This window comes from Alexandromys fortis, unplaced genomic scaffold, assembly GCF_014885135.2.
Source record: "Alexandromys fortis isolate MF-2015 unplaced genomic scaffold, M_Fortis_MF-2015_v1.1 scaffold_165, whole genome shotgun sequence".
Lineage (NCBI taxonomy): Eukaryota > Metazoa > Chordata > Mammalia > Rodentia > Cricetidae > Alexandromys > Alexandromys fortis.
This window is the reverse complement of record NW_026068038.1, coordinates 2,675,790-2,699,083: the sequence shown is the minus strand read 5'-3', so window position 1 is coordinate 2,699,083 and position 23,294 is coordinate 2,675,790. Positions and strand designations below refer to the sequence as shown.

Here is a 23,294-nt window from a genome sequence, read left to right as displayed (position 1 = left end):
AGACCTCAGGAGACACGGTGCATACTCCTGTGCCATTCTTACCATCTGTGTCAGTAGACCCAACAGAACAGGTACCTGTACCCTGTATCCTACCTCCAGGAGGAAGCTGTAAGGTTATGGTTCTGGGATATGGGGTGGGCTCTTGGGGATGCCACCTCCGTTTGGTGCTGTGACAGTTTAGAGCTGGCATATAACTTCTATAAGTTATGTGTGACAGCACATATCTGCTCAAGGGCTTCTAATAAGCCTTTCCTTGAGCAGACTTTCCAAGCAGGCTGACAGTGAAGATGGAATGGGCACTCTGGATGGGAATGGTCTTTATACACACTAGGTTCTTAGGAACATTCACCACAGCAATACGGCAAGGCCGGCCAGAGGCACATCCTGAACTAGCAGGCTAGGAGCAAGAATGGTGCTACAAGTGAGGACATTACTCAGGAGCTTTCCAAGAGCGACACACTCATGAGTGTGATAGTCTCCTGAAAACTGGCATTGATATCTTAAAAGCAAATCTTACAAAACTACGGCAAAAACAATAAATCCAAGAAAGGCCACCAGATGTCAGACTATCACAAACAGCCCGTGGCTCCCTACATGACCAACGTGGTCTCAAATCCAGGACTGTGGCACCATACATTTTGATATCCAGGAAATATACCACAGGAAGGATTCACTGCCACCAGGTGAGGAAGCACACACCATTGCTTGTATGGCTAAGGCAGGAAGATTATGAATTTGAGGCTAGCCTAAGATACATAGTTAGACCCCATCTAAGGAGGAGGAGAGTTTTATTAACATGTGGGTCATACTTACGCGATAGTTATGATACGGCTCTGCTTCTGTATACTGCACCCTGAAATTCTCGTACTGTCCACCACGCCAAAAACGCTCTATCTCATAGTCATAATAAGGATCTGCATAAGGCTCAAGTCTGTAAAACAGGGCCCAAAAGAAGAAAATCATATCATTTAAGAATGCCACAGCAAAAATTCTACATAAAAGACAAGCTAACAGAAGCCAACCCCACATGATGGAAACAAAACACCATGACCAAGTGGTATCTACAGCTAAGAACATAAGGCTGTCAGCATCAGGACACCCACTATCACTGTAAGTATACGCCAATCTGGGGAGAAAAATCCCTGTGATCCTCCACAGGTGAAGAAGACAAAGACAAACCTTCTGTATCCAATAAGATAAAAACATTCTTCCTCCCCCATCCCCCAAGACAGGGTTTCTCTGTAAAACAGCCCTAGCTATCTTGGAACTTGCTCTGTAGACCAGGCTGGCCTCGAACTCTGAGATTCACCTGCTTCTGCCTCCCAACTGCTGGGATTAAAGGAGTGAACCACCACCACCACCTGGCTAAAAACATATTCTTAAAAGTACTTTAAGGACTGTCAAGATAGCTCAGATGGTGAAACACTTGCTGGACAAGCCTGATGATTTGAATTTGGTCCAAGGAAACCATAAACATTAATTCCACAAAGCTGTCCTCTGACTCCCCACACGTGCTATGGCACTCTTACCCACACACCACACATCATTGCACATACACACAAAAAATAAAAACACAACACACAACAACAACAGCAGCATCTTTAAAACCAAAGCTAGAGAGAAGCATGGAAGGATTCCCTGAGCACTGGGATACTGTGGAACCCGTGACCACATGCAGGTGTGTGTGGGCACTAAAGGCAAGATTGGCAAAGGAGTCCAGAGAGGTGGGAACGCAGCGAAACTGTCTCCATCAGCCATCCTGTGACACTATACCTAAACAGCCCATGACAGAGCCAGTTCACACAACCATCCACCCACTCACCTCAAAAAGGCAGAACGAAGGACAAAAGCCTAACATGGAAACCTATGTCCTCACATAGAGCTCACCAGCTAATGAGGAGGCAGTATGCATAGAAGTCATTTACAACAGCAGAGGACAGGTGCTTGGGATGACACATATTCAACCAGAAATGCAGATCTCACTCCAGAAAGTCCACAAAGAGGCAACTAAGTGAGAAGACATGACAGGGTACTCCTTATCACCGTGCTGATTTATCCTGCACTGGGACACAAGCATATCCCAAGTAAAAAACCAATGAGCATATTCACAGGCTAGACAGACATGCTGACAGTCTGGTTCACATGAGAAAGAGACACAAGCCCAGCTAAGGAGACTCCACAACAGGGAAGACACCTGAAGCATGGGACGAGGCGAATGAGCTCCAGGATTTTATGTGCTTCACTTAGTGTGGGAGGAGAGCAGGCTGGACACACAAGGGTGGGGCCTCTCAGTGTCCCACTGAACAACATGGACAACTGACCTCTCACTTCAAAACTTCACCACTGTACTGTGAGAGAGCTTACAATCTAGGAAGGCTGAAATTAGCTAAAGCAGAATAACTCTAACAATGTAACTGCACTCACGAAAATTACAAACTGCTTACTTTTAGAATTCTCATTCAGTATTTCTGAATTTGGTAACTCAAATCATAGACTGCAAAGCTATGCCATACATCAAAATTTACTTCTTCACCCTCCTAGTGGATCTCACCTGGGCACGCACTGACTTAGCACCTGCCCTACCCATTGAAGAAAGAGTTCCAGGGCAGCCATGGGTGTGGGGGGGGGGGGGGGGGNGGGGGGGGGGGGGGGGGGGGAGGGAAGGCAGTGGGCAGCTGCGGCTAGGCAATGGTGCTCATGCACAACTACTTATTCCTTCTTTATATACCTTTGAACCAATAAAGTAATCAAAAATTGCAGATAAGGACTGTAGAGAAGAGTTCCTACGAGACTAAGACAGTGATTCGACTGGATCACAGCAGGGGCTATATATAATGCATCTTCATGTCCTAAGGCCCCCTTTGTGGCCCATCACCTTCTCAATGAGGACGGGAGTCCCCAGTGAAGAATCAGAGGAGTAGCACCTTCAAAGCCACACTGTCCCCTGGATCTGACATTAGTCCTCAGAACTATATAACTCCTCTGTTGAGGATTTTTTGTTCCTTTTTTTTTTGAGAAAGGGTTTCTCTGTGTAGCTCTGGCTGCCCTAGAATTCTCTCTGTAGACCAGGCTGGCCTCAAATTCAAGAGATTCGTCTGCCTCTGCCTCCCTAGTGCACCACCACTCCCAGTTCTGTTGAGATTTGTAAAACACCATCACTAAATGTCTGAGGCAGGGACTGAAGAGGTAGCTCAGTGGTTGAGAGCACTTGCTTGCTGCTCTTCCAGTGGACATGAATTCGGTTCTTAGTTTTCATGCTGGGAAGTTAACAACAGCCTGTAACTCCAGCTCTAGATCCAGTGCCCTCTTTTGACCTCCATGGATACACACACACACATAAACATAAATCCCTCCCACCCCAGGGTTTCTCTGTGTAACAGTCCTGGCTGTCCTGGAACTCGCTTTGCAGACCAGGCTGGCTTTGAACTAATAGAGATCCTCCTGCTTCTGCCCTCCCAAGTGCTGAAATTAAAGGCCTATGCCACCACCACCCAGCTCATGTGAGTCTTTTTAAAAAAACTCATTCCCCAAGTAACTGAGGAAGAGGTGAGGAGACGAAGGCATAGACTGAGCCTGTAGGAACTTTGGGAGTGCACCCCAGAGGTAGCCTCCCAGCCTGGGACTTATGCATCTCTTCTGCAGAAGCCCCAGGGAGGGACCTGTGTGTATCTACTCCTGACAGGACATAAATGGGCAAGGGCAAGCAGAGGACTCCTTACGTCGTATCTCTGACATCTCTCGGGACCCTAGAATTCCAATCTCGGAAGACGTCGTTCTCCTTGTCAAACTCCCGATCATCTTCACCAATGGTTACTGTGAACCTTTTTTCTTCAAAGTCAGGCTCCTGCTCTTTCCGAATGGTTGCTTTTTTTAAAACCTAGCACCAAAAGAAGATAGACATCAGTGTGAAATAAAGATCTCCAAGGTCACTGGGAGAAACACAGGGAACCCGAGACCTGCAGCAAAGCCCAACACCAATGCCAAAGGTGTGGGCAAACACTGGACTCCAGTCTTCTGCAGGCGTCAGATTGGTCTACACAGGCCTGCTGTGAATTATTTGTATAAGTGAGCATCTAGGATTAGCACAAGGGCCCCAGAAGACATGTAAGCAAGGTCTTTATTTCAATCTCCCTGAAGAGAGAACTTGGGCGCTAAGAAACCGAGGCTGGATGTCAAGAGACACTGGTTCAAGGTGGGTGTTGGGAGCCACAGTGGGCAGCAAAGGGAGGACTGAGAGAGCAGACACTGGGTCTCAGGAGGCAGGTCCTACAGAATGGCAGGGTTTGTCTCACTGCCCAGGGTAACAGTCAGAGACAATTAGTCTTTTGGGCTGCCCATGACACCTTAAAATGTTAAGTCCGTGTCCAGGAAGAGTCTCTGGCCTACTGAGATTTGCCTGTGACTGGGTCTAACATGCAGAAATGGCTAAATATTATTTCTCCTTCTCTATTAAGCCCAGAAATAATCTCATAGCTTCTGAAGCTTCACTGAGTTTCCACTCTCTCTGGATCAACGTTCTGCCAGCTCTGCCAGGCCTCACTAGAGGGGTCACCACTGTGCTTTTTTCTTCCCATGAGCACTGAATTCTTACCTCTTTTGCATGTCTGAGTCCGCGTTCCCAGGCACTCTCTGTTGGGGGTTCTGGAGGGGGTGGAGGCAAAATTTCATCAACTACTGGCCCACCCTATTAGAAAATGAGAAGAGAAATATTAAGGAAGTACTTAAAAACATATTAAGATAAGGAGCAAACACTTAAAAGACAAGCCAGACAGCCACACACAGCTAGCTCTTCTGCCCAACCACCCGCATGCCCTGGAACATCCAAGGCTACTTCTACACAAGCACAAGAAGCCCTGAACAGGTGCTCTTTGACTCTCAGGTACAGGATGCCTTTTCTATAAGGAACACATATGTCTTCAGCCTGAGATTCTGACAGAACTGGAATGGAAGAGGAGCTCACGCACCCAAGGGTTGGCAGGCATCAATGGGTGAGGTCCAAGAGGCGGGGCACCGTTAGGTGGGAAAGGTTCAGCTTTGGTGATGAGGGAGTAGTTCCCCTTGTCATTCACTCCAGGGTGGATAAACCTACAGTTCATTCCCCAGGTGCAGTTCCCTAGGGAAACAAAAGTCCAATGAGAAAAGATACCAAGAGCCCAACTGTTGGAAGGCAGCAGTTGGGATGCTTACTGACAACTTGGGAAGCACCCATCAAACTATTCCTGCTCCCCCAGGTCACTGAGCCTTTTCCTAGAGAGCCTTAGGCCAGTAACAGCTCAGCCTACTTCTCCCTCTGTGTATGCGGTGTCTTACCACAGTCCTACAGAGGTGAGCAGGGCTGGTCTGGGCCAATGGGTCTGCCAGGCACTTCGAGGAGATACCATTTCCTGATGAGAGTCCCTGCCTGGACTCCTAGGGCCTATTTATAGTCACTTTGCAGGTTCTATATCTGTGGATTCACCACCCACAGATCAAAAATATTCTGTGTTGCATTCAACATATAAAGACATTTCTGTGTCTTCACCCTTAAACAATACAGTATAAAAAGAACTGACTTACACTGTGTCCAGGATTTTAAGTTATCTAAAGGCTTAAATTACAGGGAGTATGTTACACCATCTTGTAATAGGGACTTGGATATTCTCAGATTTGGCATCCATGGATATGTGGGATCCAATCTCCCATGGATACCACGGGACAACTGGGTATATCAACTGTCTGATCACTGATAAAAGCAGAGAAGCCAGAGAGTCTCTAGAGCTAAGGGCAGAGGCAACCCTAGAGCCTCAAGGGAGCTTCAGCAGATGCTGCCTGAACATTCATTTTGACTCATGCTGAGGTGGAAATCAATGGGAGGCACAGATATTACCAGATCTCTGCTGATTCTGTCCCAGAGTAGCCCTCTCCAAACCACTTTAGAATTATTTCTGGTTCTTAAAAAAAAAAAAAAAAAAAAAAGTGTGAATAAGGGAAAGCCTGCAGAGAGGGCTCAGCAGTTAAGAGCACTGGCTATTCTTGTAAGACTTGGGTTCAGTTCCCAGCAACCCCATCCAGCAGGTAACAACTGTCTATAAGCAAAGTTCCAGAGGAGCTGACACCTTCACAGACACATGGCAGAATATCAATGCTCATAAAATAAAAATAAAAAATAAATTAAAATGCTCAGTGACTCCTATGTACAAGCACCACCTTAAAAAAGTACTACGTACACACTACTAGAAGTATCTAAGATTTAAACACACTTCCTAGCTTAATACATATAATCTTTTTTAAAAAATTTATTTATTTATTAAAAATTTCCACTTCCTCCCCTCCTCCCATTTCCCTCCCACTCCTACTCCCCGTGTGGTCCTAAGAGAAGACAGGGTACCCTGCGCTGTGGGAAGTCCAAGCCCCCCCACCCCCAATCCAGGTCTAGGAAGGTGAGCATCCAAATACATATAATCTTAAAAAATTAAAAACTATATTCAGTCTGGAACAGATATTCCAGTTGAACATTTCTGCTAACAAATCATATTTTCCTTTATGTAGTTAAGTAGAAATAATCACTTAGTGCCTCAGAAAAAGGCAAGTTTCATCTTTAAATACCAGGACAACTGAAGCCTGAGTTAAAACTAACTCAACACAAACAGCATATCAATCTAAAACAAAAAATATACTCAACACTCGGGAGGCAGAGGCAGGCGGATCTCTGTGAGTTCGAGACCAGCCTGGTCTACAGAGCTAGTTCCAGGACAGGCTCCAAAGCCACAGAGAAACCCTGTCTCGAAAAAAAAAAAAAAAAACCAATTTAAAAAAAAATATATATATACACACACACACTCAAATTGTTTCCCTGCAAACACAAAAATGATAAAATACTTTTTTTCATTCCTGAAAGTATTTAAGATTCGCAAAAGTAAGAGGAATCTGGACCTCTGAGTCCCAGAGCTGAAGATAGATGCAAACACCATCCACTTCTTCACAATCAACACCTCTCAACCTTGTTTACGTAACAAAAATGTAACAAAAAAGGGGGCTGGAGAGGTGGATCAGCAGTTAAGAGCACTAGCTGCTCTTCCATTGGTCTTGAGTTCAATTCCCAGCAAACACATGGTGGCTCACAACCATCCGTAATGAGATGTGGCGCCCTCTTCTGGCATGCAGGCAAAATACTGTATACACAATAAGGAGTTGGTTTAAAAAAATGCAATAAAAGCTCATTATAGAAAGTCAGAAAATACAAAAAAATCAAGTATATGATTTATACCTAAAATGTATTCCCAGTTAGCAGAAAAGTAGGCATTTATTATTTGTTTTAAAATGTCAAAGCCAAACAAAAAAATGCAAATCCAAAACCCAACCCCACTGTCAAATCTCACAGTCAAACCTTTGGGCAGAAAGGAGAATATACGCATGGGAGGGAGAAGCAAACAACAGAGGAAAGGAAAGGGGGGTGGGGTACAGTGTCAGGATGACAGAACCCAGTTCTCAGGAAGCTAAGTTAGGCCCCTGCTGAGTGTTAACCCTTGACCATCTAAATAATGACAATGGCTCCAACAACAGCCACTCCACCACATGGCCTGAGCAGATATCCCTTCATTTAAAATGAATCAAATGATCCATGATCATTGACAAATGATCAAGGCGTAAAGAAACCCCGTTTATATAGGTAAACCGCCTTTCATGGGGGTGAGGGACATGCACTATTATTGCTGGCGCTGTGAAGGTACACTGTCCTTACCTGGTGCATGGAACTCAGGGCCTTGTACACATGAAGAAAGCACGTTATTTATTTATTTATTTTTGGATTTTTCGAGACAGGGTTTCTCTGTAGCTTTGGAGCCTGTCCTGGAACTAGCTCTTGTAGACCAGGTTGGCCTCAAACTCACAGAGATCTGCCTGCTTCTGCCTCTCAAGTGTTGGGGTTAAAGGTGTGTGCCATCACCACCCGGTGAAAGCACGTTATTGTTGAGCTACATCCCTAGCCCTATCTATCTTTTACTTGCTCTACTATTAGTAAATGTGACTTCCACAATTAAAGAAGAAAAAGAAAACATGTCAGTGAGATGGCTTAGCAGAGTGTGTGTCCTGTCCACCCATCCTGATGACCTGAGTTTGATCACCACAGGCCTCTCTTATGGACTCCTGAGCGCCACATACATTTGTTCTGTCCCCTAAAAACTTTAACTAGAAAAAAGGAAAAGGAAGCAAAAATAAAGGTATTTTAGATGAATATAGTCATTTTCTGAGTGTACTAAGAAACAGGAGGGTGGAGACTCGGAGGCTGGGTGGGACAGTGTAACTTCTGGATTTTGTTTTGTTTGGGACAAGTTTTTACTATGTTGCCTTGGCTGACCTGGAACTCACTGTGTGTAGACAAAGCTGGCCTCAAACTCAGACAGATGCACCTGCTTCTCCTTCTGAAATGCTAAGAAAAAAGGTGTAGGCCACCGACACCTAGCTATTTCTGGAAATCAGAGGGCTATCTACACATGGGGTATCAATGGAAAGAAATGTTCTTTTTCTTAACTGGTGGTTCATATCTCAGCAATTCTTTTTTTATGCTTGGGTAGATACTATTTCTTTATTTAGGCTTTTTTGAGGCAAGTGTTTCTCTGTGTAACAGTCCTAGCTGTCCTACAACTCACACTATAGATCAGGCTGGCTTTGAATTCACAAAGATCCGCCTGCCTCTGCATCTCAAATGCTGAGATTAAAGGTGTGCGCCACCACCCAGCCAGAAAGGAGCAGACCTTTAAAGCCTGTGATTTGTTGGCTGGACTGGTGATCACCACCACAGGCAAAACACCTGCCAGAACAGCAAAGATAACTTTACAACATCCACCCTTCCAACAAAACACTGCTTTCTGTCCAGAGCGCACATTCTGACAAAGTGGCCCTCTTTCAGTAGGCCTTGGTTTCCTTTTCAGCTAGTCTAAGAGCTGCAAACAGCTAGTAGATACAGCCTGTGTATAAAAGTCAAAGTGCTTCACTGGGTTTTAAAAATCTTGAAGCCAGGAGATGGTGATGCAGGTCTTTAATCCCAGCTCTTGGGAGGCAGAGGTCAGCCTGGTCTACATAATGAGACTCTTATCTCAAAACAATAAACAAAAGAAAATATCCCTGTCAAAAATTTATTTCGTTCTGACAGGTAAGTCTGGTCTTTGTATATGCACACTCACAGTAGGAGTGCCTTACTTACCACTAGTTGCATATCACTATGAAAACTGCCTAATTTCTGAGTCCTTGAATGGTCTCTGGGACTCCCAAAGGCAACAGGCCACTCTGAGACATGACATTTTATACACATGAAGAACACAGGGATCCAAAAGTGAGCAAACACAGCTAAGATGCACAAGTGGCTATAATAAGCACATGAAAAGGATGTACATCACAGAACATTAGAGAACCCATGACTCAGACATCATCAGACACTGGTAGAACTGAACGAATGAAATGGGAAAATTAAACGGCACAGCCACAGTGGAGCTCCTTAACGGGTTTAACGCAGTGGTTTAGCGCTCAACTTGCAGACTCAAGGATCTGAGTTTCATCCCCAATGTGCCCTCTCCTAAATCACCATGTACTGTGCAGTTCTGCTTCCAGATCAATCAACTCTGGCTGGCAATCAAGAACACCCTCACACAAGTTTTTGAGTAGTCACATTTTCATTTCTCTTGCACAAACACAGAGGAGGGCTTGCTGTGGTATTATGAAAAAGAATGACCCCCATAGGTTTATTTGTTTGAATGCTTGGTCTCTAGTTAGAGGAACTGTTTAGGAAGAATTAGGAGGTAGGGCCTTGCTGGAGGAGGGAGAAGACTTTGAGATTCAAAAGCCCACACCAAGCCCAGTTAGCTCTCCTACTTGCAGACAGAAGTTCTCAGCTACAGCTCTAGTACCATGCCTGCCTGCTCTCTACACCGTGATGTACATACACAGTCACCACCTGAAACTGGAAGCCCCAACAGACTCTTATTCTTACAAGTTGCCTTGGTCATGGTATCTCATCATAGCAACTTAAAGTAACTATGACAGAAGGTAGTGCCAGGAATGGGGCTACGGCTGTGATAGACCTAACATGCAAGATTTATTTATTTATTTATTTGAGAAATATGCAAGATTTTGGGACCTTGAACTAGATTTTGAATATTGTAAATGGGGCTTATGGGCCATCCTAATAGGAGCTCGGAAGATTACTAGTAGTGCTGAGAGCAATGTGGACTACAGAGGCCCAGCTCAAGAGGTTTCATATGGGTACAATATTAATAACTGGGCTACAGAGCATTTGTGTGATATTTTGGCAAATAATGTAGCTGCTTTTTGTTCTAAGAATCTGTCTGAGGCTACCTTGAAGAGCTGTGGTATTTCAGAGGCAGAGGAAATTCCAAGACAGCCCTTAGAGTAAGAACCCACCCAGCTAGTCTTACAATATGTGAAAAGGTCAGAGGAATTATGGTTCCTAAAGAGCAACAAATCAAGTTTATACAAATGCAACTTAAGGAGGGGACCAGGCTCCACCCCAAGCAGGCAGCCAAACTTGACAGCATGGGTTCTGGCTTTGAAATCAAGAAGGATACAGTAAAGGGGCTGTGGAATCTTCTGTGCAGTCAAGGAAGAGTGGCTAAAGCCAGGCGTGTGGTAGGTAAGCCTCTGCACGGAGGCTGGAAGAGGCTATGGAAGTGAAGCCTGGATTGTGTTGAATACCCCAGGAGGATGGAGGTACCAAAGCCTTGGGGCATCTGCCAAGGAGAGCTAATGTAGACAGGGGGTGAAACAAGCCCAAAAAAGAGAAGTGTGCTTCAGTCAGCAAATCTGGAAGGACAAAGCCAACTAAGCTCTTTGACATCAGACAAACTATACAGTGGTTCTCAGCCTTCCTAATGCTGTAGTACAGTTCCTCATGTTATGGTGATCCCCAACCACAAAATTATTTTTGTTGCTACTTCATAACTGTAATTTTGCTGTTATGAGTCATAATGTAAATATCTGTGTTTTCCAACAGATATTTACCTAAGAAAGGTTAGCCTGACCCCAGGGGTAACAATCCAAAAGTTGGAACTGCTGCTTTAGATTGTTGAGACTATGAAAGACCATTGGGGACTTTTAAAATTGAAGTAAATGCATTTTGCATGATATGGCCACAAACCAAATGCGGCCAGAGAGTGGACTAAATGAGGTGATTTGAATGAACCTCACAGGCCCATATATTTGAATGTTTGGGCTCCAGTTGGTAGAACTGTTAGGGAAAGATCAGATGGATTAGGTGGTATGTCACTGGAAGTAGCCTTGCAGGTTTCAAAAGTCCTTAACATTCCTGGTTAATGCCCCTCTCTCTCCCTCTCTGCCTCCTACTTGCAGATAAAGATGTAAGCTTAGTCACTACTCCAGAGCTATGCCTGTCTGCCACTATTCTGTCATTAAGTTCATGGACTCATCCTCTCAAATTGTAAGCACCAACAGAACTTTTCTATAAGTTGTCTTGGTCATGGTATCTATCTCATCACAGCAACTTAAATTACCTCAGACACTCGCTGAACTATATAGTCATTCTATCCCTTACCTTTTGAGGAGCTACCATTGTTTTTTACTCTCCTACCAGCAGTGTGCAAGGATTTCACAGGTCTACATTCTTGCTAATACAGCAAGCTTTCCTTTATTTCTAAAGTAACTTATCTCATCATTGACAGGGTCTTTTCTTTCTTGAGTCAGTATCTGTAGCCCTGGCTGGCCTGGCATTCAAGAGATATGTCTGCCTCTGCCTCCCAAGTGCTGGGATTAAAGGTGCACACAACCAAGTCCAGCTGAAGATTTGGTGTGTGGGGGGGGTCATGGCAGGTATGTATGTGCACTCCCATGTTTGAGTACAGTATTTAGTGTCCAAAAGAGGGCATCAGATCCTCCTAAAGCTCAACTTATGGGCAGTTGTCAGCTGCCTGACATGGGTGCTGGGAACTAGACCGGGTCCTCCAAGAAGCATCCCTGCTCTTAATAAATTGTTTCTTTAGCCCTATCATAAGGATGATAAATCAACTGATTTCAACAGAACACCAAGCTTATAACTTGTAGGCAAACAAAAAATTGCATCAAAATAAATTTCTTGTAATGATGATAAAGAGATCTCAGATAACTGCAAGCTCCATCAATTTTTTCCCCTTCTGTATACCATAAATAGGATGAGAAAAAGGGAAGCACTGGTTAGAAACACCCTGGATGGAAACATTACTACCTTCAGGTTCCTACCCTTACTTCCTTCGATAATGGACTATGATATGAAACTGTAAGCTAAAATACTATCACCCTGCCCCCCCCCCCCCCGTGCTTTTGGTAATTGGTGTTTTTATCAAAGCAATAAAAACTCTAAGCTGCTTCCCACTTCTTGACTGCAGAAAACTCCCTCTGGCATAGTCTCACTTACAAAAACCCAAACACAGCTTAGTGTAACCACGGTGCCCACCCAGTATGATGATTCAGGCAACAATCCCATCCCAGTGTATGCAGATGTCTCACAAAGAGCTGGTTTGCATTTCCAATACATTTCATCTGTTCTGTGCTTGGTAAGTTCTAAGAATTAAGCCAGGGTGTGAGTCTCTGGCTCTTGCTCCAGAGACTCCATGCTGATGTTGCCAGCCTGTACCAGGCAACTGGCCAGCTTCTGAGCTGCAAAGGCATTGTGCAGCACAGTCTGAGAGCAGTACTAACGAGAACCAAGTACAGATACATACTGCATGCTGATTTTTGACACTATAATCTACACGTCTGTAGAGAAAGACTACATTTATTCCTCATGCCATTAGTTCAAAAGGGTCTCCTGCTTGCACTTATATTTCTTGAAATACTAGCACTTTGTTTTGTTTTTTGTTTTTCGAGACAGGGTTTCTCTGTGGCTTTGGAGCCTGTCCTGGAACTAGCTCTTGTAGACCAGGCTGGCCTCCAACTCAGAGATCCACCTGCCTCTGCCTCCCGAGTGCTGGGATTAAAGGCATGTGCCACCACCACCCAGCTGAAATACAGCACTTTAAACATTAAAGTGTTTGAAGAATTAAGATGTATATTACAGCCTTTCATTCTCAGGGTGCTTGGGTCAATGTCAAGTGAAGGTCACCTGTGTACCCCACCCCCAATGTACAAAATTGACTGTGCAACTTATATCTGCCAACTATTTTTAGTTGGCATCCCAAGAGCATAATCCCAGAGAAGTGAGCCTAAGCAGGATTTTCATGAATGTCCCATCACCAGGGAATCTCTTGGCCTTAGGGACAGGGCTGTTTGTGGATCACTCACTCTTGGACACAGCCTTCCCCATGAATAATACAGGATTCCACTGCCCACCTGTGGAAATTCCTGTTCTTCAAGTGCAGGGCCATGGCTTTAACCTGCATCTCCTCCCCAGCTCTAACAACACTAAGGAGGATAGGGTCACAGCAGCTCTGTCCCTCAAGCCTCCTCCCTGTTGGCGTCCCAGCTGTGCTCTGGATCCAGGAGAAAGAAGTCTGGCCTCTGGCGCAGGGGACTTTAAGGCACAACAGAGAGTGAACATAGGATATTTTGTACCTTTAACCTGGCCTCTGAGTGGTATGGAATTTGGTATTGGTGGAAGAAGAGTGGATAATGGTGTCACAACATCTGGAAAAGAAGTACAGGAAGCTCTTGTGAACTTAGACTGCACACACAGGCTGGCCAGCGAGCAAAGTCATCCACGCGCAAGAGAAAACACCTTCCTATCTGTCCAAGGAAACTGCTCAATGAGAAATATACCCAAAACACTGCAGCACATCCAAGAAATCTTGCAGACTGGAGACTCTTAATTTCATTTCTTTCTTTCTGAGACAAGGTTTCTCTGTGTAACTACCCTGGCTGTCTTGGAACTCTCTCTGTAGACCAGGCTGGCCTTAAACTCAGAGGTCTCTGCCTGTCTTTGCCTCAAGAGTGTTGGGGTTAAAGGCACATGCCACCACTGTCTGGCCTTAACTTCATTTCTGAATCCCTCCCAGGCTTTACAAAGCCAGAGCATCACATTACTTGTAATGTGGTAAGTCCAGATCAGTAAGCAAGACCTCAATACCCCTGCTGAAGCTACTTAACTGCCCTAGTCCTTTGCAGGAATGCCCTCAGAGGCTCTCCTTTACCCTTTTAATACCACTCCCCACCAAAGGACCTGCTTCTGCTCTCTCTTGTAAAAAGCGGCTCTTTCTTACAGAAGTGGGGAATGCTAACAGTGGAACAGCTGACCATGCAGAAACTGCCACTGTCTGTTGCAGCCTTGGGTTTGCTGTAAACAGTAGGCCTGAAACCTTCAGGGTAAGAACACCAGGAGGCTCTCCTCCAAAGCAGTTTTTAAGGTGAGGACAGGACCAGTAAAGGGTCTATTGTCTACCACCAATACCATTGTCACTACCACCAACTTGTCTAGTCCCATGAAGCCTCACTGACATGAACAGTATGCCTGGATGAGGATGAATTACCACCACGGCCCCAGGAAAGCAGAGGCTACATAGATGGCTGCAGAGGCTGGAGGTAAACAATTACCTTTCATGAAGAATCGGCAGGTGGGGCGAGGCCTCACCTTCCGGTCACTGGGGTCCTTCACTTCTCCTTCCTCCAAGTCATCATCCTGAAACAGAGAACAGTCATCTGGAGGTGAGCTGACCCACCTTGCCCACCACACCTCTCCACCAGGCCAGCAGCACAGAGATGGATGTGGGAAGCATCCGCCTATCCAAAGGCTCAATCTGAAATGCTCAGCTACACAACAGATGGTCTCCCCATCACCTATAGCCTCAGAAGAATATTGTGGGAATGATGGGCTCCACTTCAGGGCAGAGCTTTGATCTGTTTCTATCAACTGTGAGCAGGCAATGGTCACACTTTGGTCTTTACTACTTTGTACATTAGCAGTGTATAAACCTAGTATTCCATGCCCTTTGAACACTACTTGTCTCTGATGAGGGAAGTCAGGTGACTGTGATGGGCAATACCACCTTGTGGCTCATTCTTTACCTCACCATCATTTTAGAGAGACCTAAAAACTTTGGGCAACAGAACCTAAGTTGTATTCCCAGGGTTCTCACAGGGAGCCAAGACCTGACCACTGCTCTGTGATCTCCCAACCACCCCTGAGCCCAGGCCTGTCCCACCAACCTATGCCCATCAGCCTTGTCGCTGAGACTCCTTGTAGTACTCCTGTCCTGTGTTCTCTGGATAGCCCAAAATCCAGACGAGTAAGCAAAAATGCTTCCTGTCTTGGCCTGCTGACCCCATAAGACAAAAGCAGAACAAAGCCATGACAGCAAGTGAAAGAGCAACCCCAAGTCCAACACATTCGGGCTATTCCTGGTATCCTGCAGGTGAAACTAACCAAGGTGTTCCTGGGACACAGAAGCGCTTCTACAGGTCAGAGGGATCAGTAAGGATATCCTTGCCTGAGGTGGCAGGGGGATGCTGAGCCACACCTGCTCTGCAGGACCCGTTACTCACTAAAGGTCAGCTGCCAAGAATATCCTTGCCGGCACACACCAATAAGCGAGTGTCCAATGCAGCTGACCCACAGTCTAATGCATGCACTCCTCAACACTTACATAGGGGCACTGCCTGAGAGATGCTTATCCTACAGGGCAGTCTGAAGATAAGCAGGTCTTTGGCTAGGAGACTGCACCTGAGAAGGGAGTCTGGTGATGCAGCAATCACCTGAGACTGTGTAAAGAACAATGCATGTACTAAGCAAGAATCACAGTGGAGGTCAGATTTAAAGAAGGCATCTTCTGGGGTCCACAGATGCTCTGTGGGGACTGATAGAAGCTCTCTGCACAAGCCTATCTTCTGTTCTCCACTGTGAGCACTTCATTTCCTATCTCGGCACAAGCTCTCATTTTACTGCATACCTGGTCCAGCCCACCACTGACCATCTCTCTAGGAACAAGGGAGTCTGCTTCTCCTGGATCAGGAATGTCTGCTGAAGGGCCAGGGTCCTTGCCTGCTCCACCATACTCACATCTATCTCTCCATCATCAATCTCTCCATCGTCATCCTCTTTCTTCTTCTCCTTGGCAGCCTCTGTGGGTTCTTTTTCTCCCACACTCTGAACATCAGGTTTCCCTTCCTCTCCGGGAGTACCTTCCCCCTTTTCCTCCTCATCCTCTGCCCCAGCCTTCTCAGCTTCCTCCTCCTGGGCAGCAGGAGCCGGCTCCTCAGGAACCTCCTCATCATAGTCTAGCTCGTGCTCATCCAGTTCCCGGGTTACTGAGGAGGCTTCATCCCTGAGGTCACTTGTCCGGTCTTCCTCAACATCATCCCCCTCCTCGCACAGAGATCCTGCTGGGCCCCTGCTCAGCTCATGAGCCTCTGAGTCTTGATCCTGGGACTTGGGCTCACTGGCTTGGTCTTCTTCATCAGAGTGAGTCTCCTCCTGGCTTTGCACCCTAGTTGTATTTTCCTCATCCTCCAAATCAGAAGCCCTTTCCCCAGCTCCATCCAAATCTTGTTCAGATCCACTTTCCCTCAGAATGTCATCATCTGAGAGCGCCGGCTGCTCTTCATCCTCTGGAGAGTGAGGATCCAGTTCAGGGCTCTCAGCCACATCCATCAGGACCCGCAGATCTGCAAAAGACAGACAGCACAGACTCAGCACAGGCCTCTCCTCCTGACCCACATGCCCTCTGCCCTGAGGAGGAGGAAGGACCCAATCTGCCCTTGCTCCATACAGCCCCTCCCAAACCCACACAACTCCCTGTGGAATGCCAGCACATAACTCCACCAGGAACGGTTGGCCTCCACTCAGTCCTTCCTCTTGCCTGCAGCCGGAACAGGTGAAGAGAACTGAACAGTAAGTCATGGACTGAAAGAGCAGTTACTGGGATTCACGGGAATGACTACTGAAGCTTTCTACGGTGGAATGAGGTAGCACTCTAGGTCAGCCGTGGTTTTCAACTGACCCTTTTTCTCGTACTCTGCCTATCAAGCACAGCTTCTTGTCACCTCTTCAATCCCTCCCCTGTACTTAAGATTCAGACTCCAAGACTTCGTTCAGACCTGTCACCCAGCCTCCAGCATGTTCTTCAAAGGCACTGCTCTATCTAGGACCAGTGATACCTGAACCCAAACAACCAAAGCTATCCGTTGTACAAATGGATCACAACAATATTTTTAGACATTTAAGATATATATATAGATAGATTTTTTTTATTTATTATGTATATAGTATTCTGCCTGCATGTATGCAGGGTACCAGATCTCATTATAGATGGTTGCAAGCCACCATGTGGTTGTTGGGAATTGAACTCAGGACCTCTGAAAGAATAGCCAGTGCTCTTAACCTTTGAGCTGTCTCTCCAGCCCTTAAGTCTTATTTTTAAATAAAAAACTTTTTCCTGCAGGGCGGTGGTGGCGCACGCCTTTAATCCCAGCACTCAGGAGGCAGAGGCAAGCGGATCTCTGGGAGTTCGAGGCCAGCTTGGTCTACGAGAGCTAGTTCCGGGACAGGCACCAAAGCTACAGAGAAACCCTATCTCAAACAAACAAACAAACAAACAAAAAAAAAACCTTTTTTCTTTTTAGACGACTCACTTCTATTTCTACAAATCCAGATTTAATCATATAATTGAAGCACATGTTTTCTGGTTTTCCCCTCCACAACTCATAGAAAGCACTTTGCTCTGCGTGGTGTAGCAGTACATGCTTATAATCACAGCACTTGGGAGCAGGAGGCTACCCCACACTACACAGCAAAACCCTGACTCAATAAAAAAGCCCATGGCTGCACTTGGTTTAAAAGTGAGTTAGAAAGTAAGTAAGCGTAGATGTCACACATAGCACTCAGTAGCCAGCATTGCTATCGCAGCAGCAACAGACACCAACTTACTTCATGAAGGAAGAAGAATTTGGAGTTTATCTAATTCTATATTCTGAGGCTGGAAACAAACACAAACAGGCTGTTTGGTACCTAGCAAAACGCACAATTTACTCATTTTGGGATCACTATGTGTTCAGAGGTACATATATTCATGTTCTTTTTTGTTTGTTTGTTTGTTTTGCTTTTTTCAAGACAGGGCTTCTCTGTGTAGCTTTGAAGCCTGTCCTGGAACTCACTCTGTAGATCAGGCTGGTCTTGAATTCACAGAGATCCGCTTGCCTCTGCCTCCCGAATGCACCACCACTGCCTGGCTTTATATTTATGATCTTTATAGATTATATTTACATAACTTTAAATTTATCTATTAAAGATAAAATGTATGTTTCAACTTATGCACTTTGTGGGGTGAGCACTGTGCTAAAAATTGAGTTCTGGATCTTACATATGCCATGTAAGTGCCCTATAACCAAGCTTCAGCTCAGAACCCGAATTTGTATTTTTAAAAACTTGTAGCCTGTCGGGTGTTGGTGGCACATGCCTTTAATCCCAGCACTCAGGAGGCTGAGGCAGGAGGATCTCTGTGAGTTCGAGGCCAGACTGCTCTATAGAGTGAGTTCCAGGTCAGCCAGGAATACACAGAGAAGCACTGTCTGGAAAAACCAAAACTATCACAGTTACTCAAAAATACACAGCAGTCAAGGTTTTCTGTTCATCTAGCAACAGGGCAGAGGAAGAAATACTGAAGGAAATTATTAACTCATCCTACCTGAGCATAATAAACACATGTCAGTTTGGAAACCTAGGATTTATGGGATGAGACAAGGATTGTTGAGAGTTTGAGGCCAACCTGGACTACACAATGAACTACAGAGAGAGAGAGAGAGAGAGAGAGAGAGAGAGAGAGAGAGAGAGAGCGCGCGTGCACGCAAAAAACAGTAAGAGCAAGTTCAGAAGCTATGTGCACACTCTGATCTCCGCAGAGTGCAGTGAGGGTCCTGAAGTGGGCAAAGGTGAATATCATGTAGACAGGGGCTCTGTGCTTTTCCACTAGAGAAAGTTGGTGCAAAGCGCTAGTGTGGATAGGTAGAATTTTAGTAATTAAGTCAAGTTAATGTCAAGAACAACAGCCCAATATATCAACACTAAGGAAGACAGGAATTCCTTAGTGTGTAATATCTGATCCCTAGCTTTGCAGTTTTTATTACATTGTGTATATATATATATATATATATATATTTTTTTTTTTTTGGTTTTTGAGACAGGGTTTCTCTGTAGCTTTGGTGCCTGTTCCGGAACTAGCTCTCGTAGACCAGGCTGGCCTCGAACTCCCAGAGATCCGCTTGCCTCTGCCTCCTGAGTGCTGGGATTAAAGGCGTGCGCCACCACCGCCCGGCCTACATTGTATATTTTTAAGTCTTCATAGAGGCCCAGGGACCTCTCATCTCTTTAGCTGCCTAGGGGTAGCACCTGGTACCCATAGGAAGTCAGTCATGTGGAACTTGTTACGAAGTCTCATATGCACTACTTGAAACCCGAAAATTCCTATTCTAGTATTTTATAGCTAAAGGCAACCTTGTAAACAAAGTTATCTTTTAAATCAACTGTTCCACAAAACCAAATGTTCTGTCTAATTTGGAAGTCTTACAACCGATACTGTAGAAAACAAAGTCCAGCTCCAAGATGCTACCCTCCTTGTAACATACTATCTTATATATGGTTCACAAGACCTTCTAACTTGGTCACAGCCCTTTTCTGGGGCCCTGGTACAAGTTGGTTTGCTTTTGGTTTCAGTTAAATTAGGTTAATGAGTTGTTTTTCACATTTTGAAAATCTTGAAAGGAAATCCTATGGTAAGAAATGGAGACAGAGTGCCCAACTAAACAGCTGAACTTTAGTAAGAAGCAGGCTGGTGAAGGAGAGAAGGCTAATGTGTATGTCTTAGGACCATCATTTGGGCATTCTGAACTTGTGTTCCCAGACCACAGATGGAATTAGTTCTAGTCCCAGCTACTGAAGTTTTACTGTAAATTCTTTTTGGATACAGACCATGAATAAACTAGGGTCTTAACAAAGCTGCGGGCTCTGTCTTTTCCTTCCTCCAAATATCAATGCACTAGACATTCACCACAAAGACACAGCCAGGCTGACTAGCTTGAGAAATCTGAAAGGCTGGTGTGCTGTGTACATGCCCACTAAACCTTCATGCCCTCCAGGTGAATTTACAGTTACTTATAGGAGTAAGTCACAAGAAGTAAGTTGACATCTGTTTTGTGAAGGTGGTTTTTGCCTTCACATACCATAAAGTGGTACGGTTAATGGGCCTGAAAGTACCTGTGACTGTCCTGGTGTGTGTGTAGGGGGTGGGGGAGGCAAGATGACTCGGATTCACAGGCTGTTCTGAACAACCAATGACAGGCATGAACAAGCCTGGACATTCAAAGTCTCTCTCCCTTTCTGGCAGTTCAAAACCCCCAAATTCCACTCCACGTTAGGCATCTTGTTTCTTATATTGTACATTATTCTGTTTATCTAACTGCACCTACCATATAAACTCCAACAACTTATTTGAAGGCTTTCGGAAGGTCTCTTCCTCAACTTCAAGTTGGGATCTTAAATTTCCAAAGGCCAAGTGTTAATGTCTTGGTTCCTAGGGACACACTTACTAAGAGGTGCAGGAATCTTTCTGTAGGTAATTTTGACAGGTAAGGCCTACTAGGAATTCAATCTTTTCTTTGCTCCCCGGCTTTTAACAAGAGGGTGAGTGGTTTTGCTCTATCATACTCTGGCTACCTTACCAACTGAATATGGTCTAGATTCTAGAATACACCAAACCGAGAGTCAAAATATGCTTTTTCTCCCCCTGCCTCCTTTTTTTTTTTTTTTTTTTAAATTTTTCTTTTTGAGACAGGGTTTCTCTATGTCTGGAACTCTTTATGCAGACCAGCTTGGCCTCAAACTCACAGTGATCAGCCTTCTGTCTTCTGATTGCTAGGATTACAGGTGTGTGCCACTAATCAACCTTTTATTTTTAGGAGTTCTCTCCTCAGGTATGTATCACAGTGACAAAACACATATACTCTTCTCGCTCCTTCAGGGTGAGAAAGGATGAAGGGTCTCAAAGGGCTGGACCTCAGTAGCCTATACACCACACACTGTACTATCTGGGAGTTCTGGGAGGCTGAACTGACTCCAACCACACTACTAATGGCAGAACAGTAATGTCACACTCTCCTCACAGTTGGTCGCTTTGAAGAACTGCAACAAACTACTTAAGAGCCTGGCCTGGTGAGCTGCCAACCCAGGTTAAAACTACTCTTGGTCAGCCAGGCAGTGTTGGCACACACCTTTAATCCCAGCACTCGGAAGGCAGAGGCAGGTGGATCTCTGTGAGTTTGAGACCAGCCTGGCCTACAAGAGCTAGTTCCAGGACAGGCTCCAAAGCTACAGAGAAACCCTGTCTCAAAAAACAAAACAAAACAAACAAAAAACTACTCTTGGTCAAGCATGGAGGCGGTGAGACTATTAAATGAAGCCAATTTCTTCATGTGGCTTACCACTGAGACAGGTGTTCCGCATGGGCTTCAGCAAAGGGGGAATCAATAAACAGACAAACACAACTTGTGGGAAACCTTTCTTTCTTGAGATAAGGCCTCACTATAATACTCCAGCTGTCACTATGTAGACCAGGATAGCCTCAAACTCAGAGATCCTCTCACCCCTGCTTCCCAAATGCTCGGATTCAAGGTGTGGGATACCATGCCCAGCTATGAGAAACTACATTGAACAGACCAGGTCCTATGCTGATGTCCAAGCTCTATTGTGCCTGCTTAAAATCCTCGTTCACAGCTTCAATGTATACAGCAAGAATGTCAGGATTGTTGACAAACACCACTCCAAAGTGACGTAAACTCAACCAAAAACTCTCTGATAAGGAGTAGTCACCTTTGTAGATGCCAAGGTATCTCTTTAAAGATGGGCAAGGCAAGAGCTTACCTGCTGGGTGTTCAGAAGTAAATCCACAAAGTTCTCTTAAAGTATTTGCGCATTCCCCACCTACAACTGAAGAGGAGTTTCAGGCTTTGGGGCATAGTGAACTGGTTCCAGAACTGGCTGGGCTTCATAAGCGCTCAGATCAAACACATTCTCCTCTCGGGGGCTCAGTAATGGTAACTGGCCTAGGGGTTGAGAATCTCAAACCCAGCCTTGGGACAGGAAATGTCAAGATGAACCAAACGCCCTCTTTCATGTTCCCCAAGTGGGTCTGAAGAATTACCCATTCTTGCAAATAAGTCCTAAACAGAGCTCATTTAAAGCTACTATTGTGCCTGGCAAACGCGGCTGTCAATGTATGCGGGGGGGGGGGGGTGACTAAATCTCCAGCAGCAGCGAGGCTGTTAAGTCTTAGTTTAATTTCCTCCAGCACCACAACTGTTGCTACTTTACGCCAAAGACTCCGTGTCTCTGAGCTCCCAGTCCAAGAGGCGAGGAGGTTACACTTCCTAAAGAGATGGAAGCCTCTCGGGGCACAGTGGGTACGTCCAACCTGTGCACACTTGAAGTTGCGAGAGCAAGTTGCAAGAGGCTCCAGAGAGCTCAAAGTTCTCCGTCGAGCCCGCCGACAGTCCAGGCGGGCCTCCTCCCGAGCCAACCTGCGTGCTCCTCTTCCCCTTTGTAGGCGGCGAACATGTGCCACGCCGAATGGCCCGGAAGAGAAATGACAGCTTCAGGAAAACCAAGTTCACCGTGGCAGACCGAGGCGCGCTAAGGCGCCGGGCCGTCCCAGGCCGGAGCGAGCTCGCGCCTGTCCGCTGTCCCGGGCCGCGCTTCGGCCCGCGGCTGCGCACAGCCGGGAGCGCGCCCGAGCTCGGGAGGCGGCGCCGGGCTCCCGGGCCTCGCTCCCGCCGCCGCTGTGGCGGCCTCCTCCTCACAGCCCGCCGGCCCCGCTTACCTCAGTGCGAGAATGGGAGGCGGCCACGGCTCCGCTGGGATGGGGGCGGCGTGGACAGGACGTTCCTCGGCCTTTCCACTTATCACTGGTTCTAGCTTCTGGCACGACGCGGGCGGAACAAACGGGCTCCACTACCCGCGGGGGCCGGCCATTGTGCGACGTCATCAGGCCGCGACGGCCGTACTGAGGGCCGGCGGGCTTCCCTCGGTAGCCCCGCCCTCCTCGCGCTCTCTTCCGGCCTCCGGGGCCCCGCCTCCGCGGCGCGCGCTCGGGAGTCTCCGCTGCTGCGCCCGCCCACCGAGGTCGGCGCGTGCGCAGCAGAGTCTGCGGACCGCTGGTAGTGGCTTCACGGGATGGGAAGTTGGTGCCAGCGGGCGAATTGTGAGCAGGGTAGGGAAAGCCCTTTGAGGCTCTTGGTGTGCGCTTGTGGACGCTTCAGGGCCTGAAAACTTGGGATTTGTTTTTTTTTTTGTTTGTTTGTTTTGTTTTTTCGAGACAGGGTTTCTCTGTGTATCTCTG

The 23,294-nt window shown here is 46.1% G+C and overlaps 1 protein-coding gene across 3 annotated transcripts in view; it reads right to left on the bottom strand.

The window, feature by feature from the left end:
• Positions 1-22,948, bottom strand: part of Zc3h18 (zinc finger CCCH-type containing 18) — a 38,168-nt gene extending 15,220 nt beyond the window's left edge. Inside the window, exons 1-8 of one of the 3 annotated variants that reach the window (XM_050165220.1) lie at positions 22,776-22,948; positions 15,971-16,575; positions 14,509-14,593; positions 13,534-13,605; positions 4,965-5,113; positions 4,592-4,684; positions 3,720-3,877; positions 814-931 (exon numbers count right to left, since the gene is read on the bottom strand). In XM_050165220.1, the coding sequence (XP_050021177.1) occupies positions 814-931; positions 3,720-3,877; positions 4,592-4,684; positions 4,965-5,113; positions 13,534-13,605; positions 14,509-14,593; positions 15,971-16,561 (1,266 nt within the window). In that variant the 5' untranslated portion in view covers positions 16,562-16,575; positions 22,776-22,948. Of the gene's footprint in view, positions 1-813; positions 932-3,719; positions 3,878-4,591; positions 4,685-4,964; positions 5,114-13,533; positions 13,606-14,508; positions 14,594-15,970; positions 16,576-21,820; positions 21,957-22,775 lie in introns of those variants that run through there. The other 2 variants (XM_050165221.1, XM_050165222.1) reach the window with 2 other exon arrangements.
• Positions 22,949-23,294: the final 346 nt, after the last annotated feature.